At 38.2% G+C, this 14,762-nt stretch overlaps 1 protein-coding gene across 2 annotated transcripts; it reads right to left on the minus strand.

The window, feature by feature from the left end:
- Window positions 1-1,245: 1,245 nt before the first annotated feature.
- Cont (Contactin) lies at window positions 1,246-14,500 on the minus strand. Of its 2 annotated transcripts, none has more exons than XM_085949666.1 (3): window positions 14,470-14,500; window positions 6,269-10,009; window positions 1,246-5,090 (listed from the first exon to the last, which is right to left on the minus strand). In XM_085949666.1, exons 1-3 carry the CDS (start codon window positions 14,494-14,496, stop codon window positions 4,782-4,784), a joined length of 4,077 nt encoding a protein of 1,358 aa, XP_085805792.1. In that variant the 5' UTR covers window positions 14,497-14,500; the 3' UTR covers window positions 1,246-4,781. The 2 variants fall into 2 exon arrangements, with proteins under 2 accessions (XP_085805792.1, XP_085805798.1); XM_085949672.1 differs by having other exon boundaries at window positions 14,229-14,482.
- Window positions 14,501-14,762: the final 262 nt, after the last annotated feature.

A 14,762-nucleotide genomic window follows, 5' to 3' on the forward strand; every position in this document is an offset into this window, starting at 1 on the left:
GTGGTGTGACAACAGATAAGTTTTTAATCATAAATGTCACTTGTACTCAGTTGACTGTCAGCACTTGATATCACAATAATAATAGTCCATTTAATTGATAGGTGATTCACTGTACAGTGACTCGCAAGATTTATCAATCATGAACTGCCATTTTGTAAATACGATGGCACCTAAAAATGAATCATGCATTAATTTGAAGAATTGTATAATAAGCAACGGTTTACCACAATATTACGTCACATTGATCAAATTCGTGGTGAGAAATGGTTCAATTAAATATTTCCAACTGTCCATTGTTTGTGATTTATATTAGAATGAAATTTTTTTATTAGCTTCAGGCTGTTAAGTCGGTATTCACTCACACAAATACAATGATAAACAGTTGAAACGTAGTATTATAGGGAGGGTATCAATAATGCTGGGCCCTGCCGCCCATTACGACAACTGAACGCAACCACAAATCACAGGAAGTAGCAGCCTAGATGAACATTTAAATTGAGATAATCTGCAAACCAGCCAACTGCACTTTTGACCAAAAATGAAATTTTGATGGCATTTTGTTATAAAGCATATTTTCTATGCTCATACAAAATTTCAAACTCCTAAACTTATAAATAAATCCGTTATCGTACTTCAAACAAAACAGCCAACTGCAGTTGCCAAACTTCCAATATCATAAATGGAACAACTCCGCTCTTTATATAAATTTTCTTTATAATATATTGTCACTGTTCTGGCAGAAGACACTAATTCGAAAAAATGACATATTGAGTTAGTTATACCAAAATGTACCTTATTTCAAACTTTATTCTTAATAAATAAAGTCTATATTTTAAAGTCATCCTTTTTACGATTACTTAATAAACTCACATGATAGACCATTTCAAACATTTTAACAACTTCAAAGTCAAATTACTCAAAACTAGTGTTCCCTAGTTAGTGTGTTCTGCCAGAACAGAGACGATATAAAAGGGAAGCTAAAATAGTATATTTTTGGAATTGTTAAATTCCGCTCGATAGTTAAATTATTATGTTTTTTTCTCCTTTCTGTACAAATTGCCCAAATGGAGTTAGCCGGTTTGCACATTAACTCATTTGCTGCTGACTATATAATGAGATTTTAATTAGCACCTTTAAAATGCACGTTAATTACATCGATCGGCCGCCTGGTCCATGTGCGTCTTCAGCGTCCAAAGTATTAAGCAGTCAATATGTAGAACACAAATAAAAGATATTTATAGAAAATGTATATCTTTAATAGAAGTACAATAATCACAATTTGTACAATACAATACCTAGCATGTAAATATATAATTTACGGGCACTGACCCGATTGTGCATGAGGCATCCGATAAAATAAAATTTGTAAAAAACGTGTGCATGACATCTAAAAACATTCGACATTAAATTATTTTTAATCAGTAATAAAAACAGTAATACATAATAATTATTCCCAGTTCTAGCTCAAAATTTATTGTCATGAATCGACAGACTATCGTTAATAAACTGAATTGCAAAAATGTAAAGAAATTGAATGTCTTATTATAATTACAAGATTTATGGTGACCGATTAATAGACATGAGAATTTTATAGGTCCACCAGATATGTATACCGGATATGGTATAGATATTTTAAACAATTTTCATGTTAAAGAATTCACAAAGTTTATGCCAAAGGTATGTAATTCATATCTCTTACATAATTTTACCTAATTAATACCATCCCTGACGAGTAAAAAACATTTCTAAAATCTATAAAGATATAAACAACATTTACTGTCATAGTCAAATTAAAATATTATTATATTTTAAATCATAATGGAATTTTTTTACAATTAATATAAATACAAATTATTTCTTTACAAGAATTGTCGGTAGTTTCCGATATCAAGATGCGTCGGAAAATGAGTTTTAAAGAAAATAAGTAGGAATAAGCTAATTAATAAAATGCAAGATATTATAATAGATTTTAGTTTACACACAGATAATTATGCATAAGCGCAATCGACAACATTTGAATTCAGGTAATAATTTCAAACAAAAAAAAAAGGATTGAGAGATTCTATTTTACAATTAAAAATACATAATATAAAGTATGAAGATTTTTATGGAAACGACAACATTGTCAACAAAGAAAAATAAAAACACATTTTATTGTTGATATATTAAAAAATAGAATGTTTATAAAATCAGTCTGATACGATTTTGAGTACTAATACTTAAAAATTCACAATTTTCAAATGAATAATGATAGAAAAAAGTCTATATAAAAGTACATATATATAAAAAAAATATCATTTCATAAAATATAACACTAGTACACAATATATTATGCAATATTATAACAATAATGATTATGAGAAAAGAAGAGTAAATACCTATTCGAATATTGTAAAAAAATATATGAGTAAGTTTAATTAAATGTGTAAATAAAATGGCTCGGATTAAAACAAATCTATAAACCCCTCGCATAGTCTCAATGATATCTTAAGTCCCGTCTACACGGCGGTTGACAACACCATAAAAACCGCAAATTGCCCATTAAGTATAAATATAGCAATAAACGTGAAGCTGTTATTTTCTTGATGTTGCAAAATCGACCACACAGAAAAGACAACAAGTTGCTGCAGCTGGAAATTTTTCTTATAAGACACGAAATGTTGCTGCTACATTATTTTTTTTGCATTCGTATCAGTGAATATTTTAGTTGTTAGTGAAAATGATCCTTCTCCGTTGTTGTTCGGAGAACAATGTGCAACAATGGAAGTTTATAATGCGCTGGTTACAATTAATACTGGAACAACAAGTGAACCACTCACACCGACCTTGGGTGATTATTTTTATGACCTCATTTTAACATATTGCCATCTCGTATCTCTGTGTGGAAGCTTTTGGCAACAGCAACAATCATCAATTTAGTGCAATGAACGATTAAAATAATTTATGACAATTATTTCATAATTTTTACGAGGTCGCCAACATTTTCTCTGCGTGTACTTGTACGCCTTCACATACTACATACATTACAGAAACAAAACATAACTTTTAAATGACCGTAATAAAAAAAAATCCAAGACTTTAGTGTACTCTAATGTAAACAAAGTAATAGCTTACATTTTTATTAGTAATCTTATAATATTTCAGGTATCAAAAAACATTCATTAGTACTATGAAAAGAATTTATAAATTTAATATATTTCACAACTCTATGCTGATTATAGACACTTCACAATATAATCTATTATACACATCGCTTTCACGTCATTTTTGTACCCTCAGTAATTAATGTAAATTTCAGTAGAAACATTTAAAATTTACAAAAAGGCTATGTTGAATATGTACTCAGAAGAGCGGTCTCGGATCCATCTTTCATATCACCGCTACAAGCATATTTCACGTCTTATACAATATATTACAAATGCTAAAACATAATAAAGAAACAATTTAAGCACTAAAATTGGTCATCGTAAGAAAATAATATCAGATAATATCAAAATGTCAGTAAAATAAAAAAAACATACACAACACAGTAAAGAAAAAGTAAGTCATTTAAAAATACAATCACACAATGAACTCTATATTGTGGTCATTGATATATCGTCGCTATAGGATTGGTTTGTCGAATATCTGTTTTTGTCGAAATCGACCTTTTAATGCAGATTGTTTTTTTGTATCTAAATGGACCAGAACCATCCTTTTCTTTAAATTACTTTGTAATGGTAATGAATACATCATTCATATGCTGTAAAAACAACAATTTAAATATCTCCATGTATTTAAATATAGGATTATGAAATTTGTTTTTCGTCTCCTAAAGATTTGGTCTAATCGACAAACCAATCCTACAGCGACGATATGTCACTCCCCAATAGGAGTGTATATAGTTTGACACAATGTGATGATTTCTAATGAAACGGTTAGCGGGAGTTGTAGAAAATAAGTTATTACACGACCATTATTTTTTGAGAATAAAATCAATCTTTTAACAAAAATGAGATGATTTTGACTGGACGGCTCTGGCACACAGAACGCGATCTAGTTGTATTCACAAGATAGCATCATCCCAGCTATACACAGGACGATCCAGCCGTGATCACAGTAGGCAGCGATACCGTTGTACAAAATTACAAAATCAGCCACGTGATCTGTGCAATAGCGGAAGAAACGGAGTTATTTATCGAAAAAGCGGTGGTACTTCCCAAATCTTTCCCTTTTCATATTGATGTCATGTACCCAACATCGTCGTTTTTTCTATTACTTTGTAGGGCTAATAGAAAAAGGAATTGCTCCTCGTCCAAACTACTCATTCCGAACAAAAACCGTTAAAAAAAAATACATATCCGTTAGGAAGCAACCATGATACTGGATCGCTCATAAAGGTATCACAGCCTGTGACGTTCTTAAATCGCTGACCGCCACGACGATCACACAATCGTTGCCCGCCGCGATATATCGCGTTCTGTGTGCCAGAGCCTTAAGACTATGTAAGAAATATTCTCCCAGCCTTTTCACGTATATCTCAATACCCGTTTGTATACCCACATTACATACAGCGCCACAACATGTCAGCCATATGATGGTGTATGTGTGTACTGTAGTTCAATAATAAGTCTTTGAAATATTTGACATGACCGATCGATCGCACGCTTGAGTTTAAAAATTAATTCTGTAATAAATAAAAAAATACTTATAACAGTGATTGAAAATAAAATGCGCGAGAAAAAAATTGATATTCAACAATTTAAATGGCTTACGTGGAATGTATAAAGTTTTCTCAGCTATCAAAGGTGCACCCTGTTCTCGGTAACAAACAATAAGCAACTTATCGCCGCGAGGAGCATGCAGAATATACTGGTGCTGACGTTGGACGCCCCTCCACCCAGATAGGCGGCCGACTGGTAATCGCCCATCTGGAATGTGATGGTCGGAGAAGACATCCTGCCGTCGCCTCCGTTGCTGTAAGCCAGCACTCTCATGTGGTACGCTTTGCCCGGTGACAGGTTGTCCACGTACGCCTCCAAGTTCTTCCCCACAAGTACGATCGTGTCGTTGGCTTTCGTCATATCTTGATCGATCTCCCAGACCCTTATCTGGAATGTTAGATACAATGTTTATTACTCAATTGAAGTAGGCAGTGATACAGAATTTGAAAAAAAGAGCGTGGCGAACACGCGCAACAAAAGTGAATCAATTTGTTTTGATCTCCATATTCATCGTCATCAGTGCATAAAATTCCCTTCATGACTGCAAACCGCCCCATCATTACTTCCACTACTAAAAAAGATACTTATCACTTACATAGCCTTTGACATATTATTTGTCTATGTAAAGTGCGAAATATATTATGGTGCATGTCGCGGACTATCACTTGACATCACAGTAAGCCGCCGCTACGGGAAAAATTGTATAATGTCGTTCTTCTTTTTTAAAATGTTATCAGACTGATGGTCCCATCCCGTAGGACATTTTGAACCTTTAAACGAACATTGTCAGTAGGCAAAATCTGCCGAAATCACCAAAACAACAATGAGGTTACCTCACGTTGAACCGCACTGCATCGACACCTGCATGACGGTTTGAATGTTTTTATCATTGCCTAGATGTCTACACTTTTTCGAATCATGTCAAAATCAGGTTTTTTATTTTTAGTGGTTGGCACTATGTATTTTCTATAAGAATATTGTCTATTATCTATAGTCCGCAGGTTGGGTTCTGTTCAAAATATTATCTATGGATATAATATTGCAAGTAATACGTACGCAAACGTAGAAAATGTTAAAATTAATTGAAATTAGCATGAATAATTAATAATAATTGAAAATACTAATACATTAGAGTTGGCACTCGCCATCATTGAACTTAGAGAGGTGGTGGTTGTTCAAAATATTCTGCAAAATGACGAAACCATAGACTAAATTTGTAGCCGTGACAGCGTGACATGGATCTCAGTTTGATCACAACTTAAGAGACAAAATAGCTAAAGTAGGTAATTGCATGTATTATGGCTTGTCTTTGATGTTTTGAGTGGGTAATGTACTACTTTTAAGTGTCATAGATTATTTCTGTTTTATTGTTAATATTTTTATAAAAGAATGTAGTCTACTACAGGGTGAGTGGGGATCTCTGGGATATAAAGCAGTTAAACAGAAAATAGTAAAACAACATTGTGCTCTCCCGGCACATTCAAATGAGGTCTTTCTTGCCGTACACTGTACAGGTTTATTAATTGCGGAACTAAAAATATGGATAATAAAAAATTGAGCATCACCTTGTAGCCTAAAAGGGTTTCCTCGTCGGGAGGTGGCGCCACATATCGCCACACAACTCGTACGGTAGACGGATTGATGCCATACACGTGAACTGATGATGGTGGTTTTTGCGGCGCCTTGCGGTACGTGCGTTCCAAGAAGCGTTCGCTCTCGGGTCCCTCACCGGCCGAATTGAAAGCCATCACCTTCACGAAGTAGTAGGTGTCGGGCTGCAGGCCAACGACCAGAGCCCAGTTGATGGTGTTACGGGAGAGAGAGTAGACGCACTCCTCCTCAGTGTTGTCCTTCTTCCAGTATTTAAGGCGGTGGCCAATTAATTTACCGCGGATCATCTCTCTGGATTGATCGATGGCTATCCAACTGACGTTGAGCGAAGTGGAGTTATAGGAGAGGGCGGACACCTGCTGTGGAGCCACCTGGGGCATGTCCTCAGCGGAGTAGATAGTCACGGGCTCGCTGATGGGTCCCGGTCCGATGTCGTTGATGGCCTGCACTTTGATCTCGTATTTGGTGTAGAAGAACTCGGGGGGCACGTGCACCACGGATATGCCCATGTTGCCGAACTCCTTGAGCAGGAGCGTTTGGTATTCGCTGTCGTGCTTAAGTCTCCTCCAGAAAATCTTGTAGTGGATGTTAGGGCCATTCTGCTCAGATGTAGGGATCGTGTCCCAGGTGAGAGTAAGATCACCGATCTTGCCACCTCCTCCTCCAATGTTGTGCGGGGCACGGTACGGGTTGTCAGAGGGAGTAGAGTGCTGGGGACTGGGGCCGGACGGTGGCCCGAATCCCAGTTCGTTGTACGCCTGAATCCGGAATTCGTACACGGACCATGGGTACAAGGCGTTTTCGATGATACCCTCCTTCCTACCGTTATACCTGTCCACCTCTCTGCCGAATAGCGCATCACTTACGTTGACCCAGGTGGAGTTCCAGTTGGTGCGGCCGGACACAACGTATCCAAGGATGGGTCTGCCGTTCGCTGCACCGTCCGTCCAGTGTATGGTGGCCGAGTTCTTCTTGATCCCGATGACCTGCAGGCCGCCTGGGGGGCCGGGTGGTCCCTCTACTATAAGGATGGTCCTCGAGGAGATCCTGCCAACGGCGGATTTGACGATACACTCGTAGTCGCCAGAGTCAGACAGAGAGACGTTGAAAATGTCCAGGATCCCACCGTCGATCTTCAACCTCCTATCATCGTACACATTGTCATCTTCTTCAATGAAGTTTGTATCTCTCATCCGGATACCATTGTGGGTCCAGATAAAGGCGGTATCGAGCACTTCGTCAGTGTACGCATTGCAGTGCAGGAAGAGGTTCTGGTGGATCTGGGTGTGAATACGTGGTGGTAGGCGCTCGATGAAGCGTGGCGCCTGCAACACAATCAGACGGCCTTTGCTCTCATCAGAACCATATTGGTTGGTCGCTGTACATGTGTACACGCCTTCATCGTCCCTGGAAGCGGGACTAATGATGAGGTTGCCGTTTTCAAGAATCCGGCGGCGCCCGCCGCCACCAATCACATTGTTGTTTTTCTTCCAGACAAATTTGGGGCGGGGAGCAGCTTCCGGGTTGCAAAGGATGGTGACGTTGCCGCCCTCGGCGCCATACGTCTCTGACTCAAGGGGCCTCTTCTTGAACGTGGGTCTGAGGGAGAGTACACGCAACTGGGCAGACGAAAACCTTGACTTGAGCTGATTCTTAGCTTGGCACTGGTACATGCCGGGGTCCCTTTCGGGGTCGGCATACTTGATGGTGAGAATGTTGTCCTGGATGTAGTAGCGGTCGCGGTCCTCAGCGGGTAGTGTCTCCATGGAAAGCGGGTTTCCATTTTTCCACCATGTGTAGTTGACGTCGGGTACGCCGAACGCCTCGCACGTCCAGGTGAAGTCTCCTTTGTTGTCCACGTGCTTGTCCTGCAGGGGTATGGTGAAGTTAGGCTCAGCCTGTACGCTCAAATAGAGACTGTTGTTCAAGGCGGCTCGATCATTACTGATAGTACACACGTACTCACCCTCATCTTCCACAGAGACCCGCGGGATGGTAAGCACCCTGCTGAAGCTGCTGAGGGAGGCGTGGCGGGGAAGGTCGGCTCCTCGCCGGGTCCAGTTGTATGAGGGGATGGGGTAGCCAAAGGCCATACACTCAAGCCGGACCTCCTGGCCTACTTTGGGTGCTTCGGGGAATGCCTTGGGGAAGTTATTGGGGAACTTGATCTGCTGGTAGTTGGGATGGGGATTGACGAAGAGGCGGAAGAAGGGGCCACTGCGACCCGTGTCGGACACCTTGCTTTGCACGTTACAGCTGTAATTGCCACGGTCAATTGTTTCCAGCGCAGAGAAGTACAGGCCGCTGTCATATGATACGAACACACGACGGTCTTCCTCCACCAAGTTAGGGAAGAAGTCACGCGCCCAGTAATACTTCACATCCGGATAGTGAGGAGGCGGGTCGCACGATACCACGGTGCCCCAGTTTTTGTCGCCGTACTCGTTGGAACGTTTCAAGTTGAACTCCCGGATGAAGCCGAACGAGAGCAACACGCTCTCGGAGACTATGGATCCAAATCGATTGGTGGCGCGGCAGTGGTAGTTGGTGCGGTCGGCCAGCTTGTCAGGATCATAAATGATGAGTGTTCCGCCGCTGATGGTAAACCGCGAGTCAGACAGCGGGTTGATTTGGGTCGCCACCAGCAAGTCATTCTTGAAGTCCTCCCGGAACCACTCATAGGTGGGGGTCGGATAGCCCCCGGCGAAGCAACTGAGGGCCACATCATTAGTCAGCGTTCGCTGGGACAAGTCAAAGGTCTTATCCGTGGGTTGCTTGATGAAGTAGGGCCCTCGAGGAATTTTCTCTGGATCATCCACGTTCACCCCATAAGTGTAGGTGCGGTCGTCGCTCACCAGGTACGCGAGCTTGGAGACGTGTGCCTCGCAGATGTACAGCAGGGGCTCCTCACCTATCACTGTTTCAAAGCCCCATCGCCTGAGCTGATCAGAGTACTTGTAGACCAGGTAATCTCTGCCGATGTAGTGATTATTGTCAAAGTCACGCGGGAGGAAGGCATTATCCATGTTGACGAGGGCAGAGCCGTCCCCGTCGTTGACCCAGGACTGCGGCGCCTGCTGGCGGACGGATGTGTACCAGCGGCGATGTTGAGGGTCCTGCGCGGTCAGCTGGTAGATGAGGAAGCCGTGCTCGTCCACCGAGTCTATGGACACGAGGTCGGCTTCGTAAGCCTGGCAGTTCTTCCTGGCCTCGATGCGGGGTCGGGAAGGTGACTTCATGAAACGGTAGCAGGAGTCCCTATACTGCAGCCAGTGGAGGGGGCAGACGAGACGTGGCAACCCGTCGGAGTAGCCGCCACGCCCCCCGTCTTCATATCCGCTCACGCCGTCGTCCTCAAAACCATCTCCCCGGCCGAATCTGTCATCTTGATAGTTACTTTGGGGGTAATTCGACGCGTACGAGGTGTCCTGGTAATTATTTTGACGGTAGTCGTTCTGGCCATAGTTTCCCTGTTGGTAATTGCCTTGCCCATAGTTTCCCTGCTGAGGATAGTTGGACTGCTGCGGAAAATTAGGACTCTGCTGGGCGTAGTCGCCTTGCGTAGGATAGCCACTCTGCTGGGGAAGTACTGCATTTCTGTCGCCGGTGAACTCCGGGGGTAGCTGGGCGGTCACCAGAGGCAGGAGCAAGCACCACACCGCGGTGAATACCATTCTTTTATCGGGAACTTTTATCTGAAACAATTAAATGTTTAATTCATCATTAAAACATGCAATAATGTCAACACGGAGGTGTCGGTAGATATCGACTCTTTTAACTTTCAGTTAGAATATCACAGGGTGATCAGTGAAATGTGTACAAATTTATTTTTGATTAGTATAAAATTATTTCTAGGGGATACATATATAAAGGTTTGCAAATTTGCTCATGTCATTACACAGTAGAGCTTCCAAGCCGGTTTAAACCTAAGCCGGCTAACCACGCATTTCTAAACAAACAGAATTCCGGGTAATTTTACATACTCAACTGGCCAAATTCTTAATAGGTATTTGTACGAACAAACAAATAGAATTATCTAAAAACCACTACTCAGACAAACATGAAATAATAATAAATTACTTACTAAATATGTTTGTACGACCCCATGATGGCCGAGCGACTTATGCGACGGGTTATAATGTCGTGGGTCTGGCAAATACACATTGTTTTTCAATTTGTGTTTGGAGTCACGAGTATAGACCTAATAGATTGAGCAAGTGGCTAACATCTATTTCTCATAAAAACAAAAATCTGTTTAACCTCCACTAGTGGAGGGAGGCCCATATTATGATCCTAGTAAAATTGGATAAATATAAATAAGTGCAGATAGGTACTATTTTAATTAATATAATGTAACAAAATAAAATTGAAATTGTAAGTTTAATTAATAATATTATTAAGTATTATGGTATACTTAGCAGTGGCGAAGGGTGGTTGTAGACTGTTAAGATCCGCCACAAATATTGCACACTAAACTTTGTCAGTCATACGTATTTGTTTTCATCGAAATAAACCTACAATATATAGATGGTGTCGGTTAGTTTTTAAATTTGGATTCTTCTTCTTGGTCGTGCACTCATGGCTGAGGATCGTGACCACATTTAAATTTCGCCATCCTTTGAGCGACCAAGACTTTCCATCCTTCTCGATCTTCCGCTTCTCTCAGGGCAGAATGGATGGTGCTCCCAGTCAGCTCTTTCACTTGGTCGCTCCATCGCGCAGACGCCCTTCCTCTGCTTCGCCTTCCCTGGAGGCTACCCAAAACTACCAGTCTCTCCAGGTTGTCCGGTCCGCGTCTGACAATATGTCCAAAAAACTGCAGAATTCTTCTCAGACATATCGTCGAGAGCCGTTCCTTTATCTTCAGTCCCTGGATGATTGACTGGTTTGTCCTGTGCTCCGTCCAAGAAATGCGAAGCATTCGGCGCCAACACCACATCTCAAAGGCATCAATTGCCTTCCGTTCTCTTGCCTTCAGGGTCCACGACTCGACTCCGTATAGGAATATCGAGAACACTAATGTTTGCACAAGCATCATTTAATTTGGATTAAACCTTGCAAAAACCAAGCCATAAAGTCAAACAATACACGTATATCTATAAAATATATACAATTATGCAATCAAACCATACATAACTTTGGATATTTTATAGATAGAATAATATTTTTTTATCTATTATAGTTTGGTTAGGCAGTGCTTAATGAATTTAACCAACAATATGTGAAATAATATGTATTCTTAATCCAACGAAAACAAATGAGAATGAATGAAAAAGTGTGCACAATTTTGTCGTATGGCTTAGGCAGGGTTTAATTGATTTTTAAAAACTAACCAACACCATCTGTAAATTGTAGTCTTAGTTCAATAAAAACAAATACATATGACTAAAAAGCTTAATGTACACAATTGATGGCTAACCTTAACAGCCTACCTCCACCCTTCGCTACTGATACCTGTATGATTTAGTTTTCAGAATTTGTACATTGCTCGTCAATCTCAATGATCAATAATATCCACTATTCAGTTTAGATAATAATTATATTTTAAATAATCTGCATCAACATAATAATTACAACACATATAGAGTTGGGTATTTCCCGAAATAATGAAATTTTGAATTCTCGAGATTCGGGATTTCCAGAAAAGAATTCTCGAGATATCGGGAAATTTAAAAAAACCTGTAAAAATCCTAAAATCAATAACAAAAATAGTTTTTTTCAAAATACTATATTTTTTCCATTTTTTTATTAAAATAAGCATCATAAAAATATGACAACACTGCTTCCCATGCAGTGTTGCCAACCATACTATAATTATAGTATTTGTACTATAATTTTGGTCCGCATACTATGCACGATATAAAACAGGTATGGTACGCCCAAAATACTATAATTTTGAATATCGGAAAAAATATGTAAAAAGTACTAAAATTTCGATATTTCCGTTCGATAAATTGGTGCAAAGTACTATAATTTCGCAATATAAGATTTGGAGAACTTGGAAAAAAAAATTGCTCGAAGAATGTAAAAAAATCCCTTGACTTTGGTTTAAAATGAAATTTATTGAATTCTTTGGTAAGTATTTTTGGTGGCAAGAGGTACCTAAATAAAAAGGGGTCTCGGAGTTTCTCAAATTTTCCGTTATTTTTATTCTGAGAAACAAAAAACCTATACGTTTTCAATAGATGACAACGCATAGGGGAAGATGGGGTTAGTTGCAACACTTTTGATGTTTCTATTTTTGTATTTTTTATTTTCAAACTTACGCAATGTATTCCAATGAAGAAATAATAATTGATAATTAAAGTATACATTATTATGAATAAACAAGTTAATTTATAGAAAATAAATACATACACGTATGTTTATAATATAAAAATGGAGCATCGTTGCATCCTGCCCCGACAGCGGTACTTGCAACACCTCTGGGGCAAATTGCAACATCTACTCGGAGGCATAGGGACATCTGATTTGCAGTTGACACATATGTAATAAGCATTATATTGGTACAGATAAAGTATGCCCACATGTTTCATTTTCCTTATTTCCATTGGTCATCTCTCAATTTTCATCCGTTAATACCTAACGGTCTTTTACACAACCACAGTTTATTAATTATGTTTCCATATCACTATTATTATTAAATAATATATATAGGTATATAACATTTTTTTTTTTACTTAGGGTCAGTTTCAATATGTTACAACTAACCCCATAACATTTGTTGCAACCAACCCCATCATCTAAAATTGAATTCCAGCCTCAAAATTTTGTTATTGCTGTAATATTGAGTGAATTTAAGATCTGTACATATATTTTACAATACTTTGGCAAGAAAATATATAACACAGATATCCAAATTAATAAAGTATAAAAGTAACAGAAAATATTTACCTTTTTAAAAAAAAATACTCTTAAACGAAAACAAACTATTAATAATAACTCCTGTCTGGCGCAATATATTTAACTGATTTTTAGACCACAGTGTGTATTACACTACCATCTGACGTACGACTAATAAATTTCGTTGAAATTGTGATTGGCTGCCATTTTAAATCGATTGTTGCAACTTACCCCTGTTATTTATAACTAACCCAATCTTCCCCATCTATATTTTTTCCCCAAATACTATAATTTCTCTCTGGAGGCTCTGTACTATAATTACACTTTGAAAAGATGGCAACACTGTTCCCGTGATTAATTGATAACGATATGATGATGTACAAGACGTGTAGATAGATGATGCGGAGCGTTACACGCTTTCAACGTAAAACATGCGCAAAACTACTTGGTGTTAAAACCAGAATTAAAAAATTTAAGTGATCCAAAGGAGTCATAGCTTTACGTTAGTTTACAATCACAATCATAATTCATTGGAATGTCACGAAGCAGTTTAGTGAATCAATATTATTACTCATAGATTCATTAGCATTTTAGATTTCATATGTTTTATTGCAAATAATTTCTAGAAAAATATTTAGCTAAAACCATTTCATGTGAATTTGTCACAATCGTAATCTAATTGAACAAAATATTTTTTTGTACCTACACTAAAAAATTGCAAAATACATTAGTAGGTAGCTGTTGTGTCTATGATTAATGTTTTTTTTAGGGAAATAATTACACAAAATTATTCATACAAACATTGTTTTAAATGGGTACAATTAATTAGGAATACATTTAAGCGTTATATATGGTTAAAATACTATAAAATATACACAGTATTATAGCAATGTTGTTTTACGAAAAACTAAATTAAAAATCTGGCAAAACGGTTAGTAACAAATAACTGTTTCATTAATTTGCGACGTGTTAGTTGTTTTGATGATATAAAATTCGCTAGTTAGAAATGAAACACAGTTAAATATCAAATAAAACATTCAAAATAGTATAAAATATAATAATAGTGGTTACCTGTCCAACTGTGGATGCGTCAACATTCGACAAAGGCGTACCCAACTACTTGCCTCGCATAGTAAACAATGACAGTTAAAATTGATAATAGAATAGTTTAACATAACGCATCTGATGCAAAATATCCCGAACAGTATAACTTCTGCCTAAAGTCGGTGAAGTTTTAAAAATACAACTTTGTTAATAAGACGATTCAAAATAATGTAACTACGCTAAACAAATTTCAAAACATGACACATACCTGCACGCCTCCTATAGTTCCACCCATTTTAGTGTGGTCATCTAAAATAATGGGTTGCTAGACTTCACACGTTTTATTTCCCATTTTTTAATCTATTTCAGAAAATATTCCTTTGGAAAAAATTAAAAAAAACTCACATTTATTATTTTTTTACGATTATCATCATTTTCCTTTATATTTATTGATGGGTTTGACAATTTTATGATAGGTATACAAAAAAAGCTTTCAAAGATTTTACGTTTTAAAGTACTTAATAATTATTCGTTTCGACGTGTTAGTGAGGTACCACCATG

Source organism: Rhyacophila brunnea, unplaced genomic scaffold (assembly GCF_057557595.1).
Source record: "Rhyacophila brunnea isolate RB1 unplaced genomic scaffold, BYU_Rbru_1.0 scaffold_10, whole genome shotgun sequence".
In the NCBI taxonomy this organism is placed as follows: Eukaryota; Metazoa; Arthropoda; class Insecta; order Trichoptera; family Rhyacophilidae; genus Rhyacophila; species Rhyacophila brunnea.

Bases quoted from the DNA above. Each gene is read 5' to 3' on its own strand.
- Cont (XM_085949666.1), bottom strand. From the start codon at position 14,496: ATGGGTGGAACTATAGGAGGCGTGCAG. The intron at 10,010-14,469 runs GTATGTGTCATG...TAATTGTTTCAG, and splicing joins GAACTATAGGAGGCGTGCAG to ATAAAAGTTCCCGATAAAAG. The intron at 5,091-6,268 runs GTGATGCTCAAT...CTAACATTCCAG, and splicing joins AAACCCTTTTAGGCTACAAG to ATAAGGGTCTGGGAGATCGA.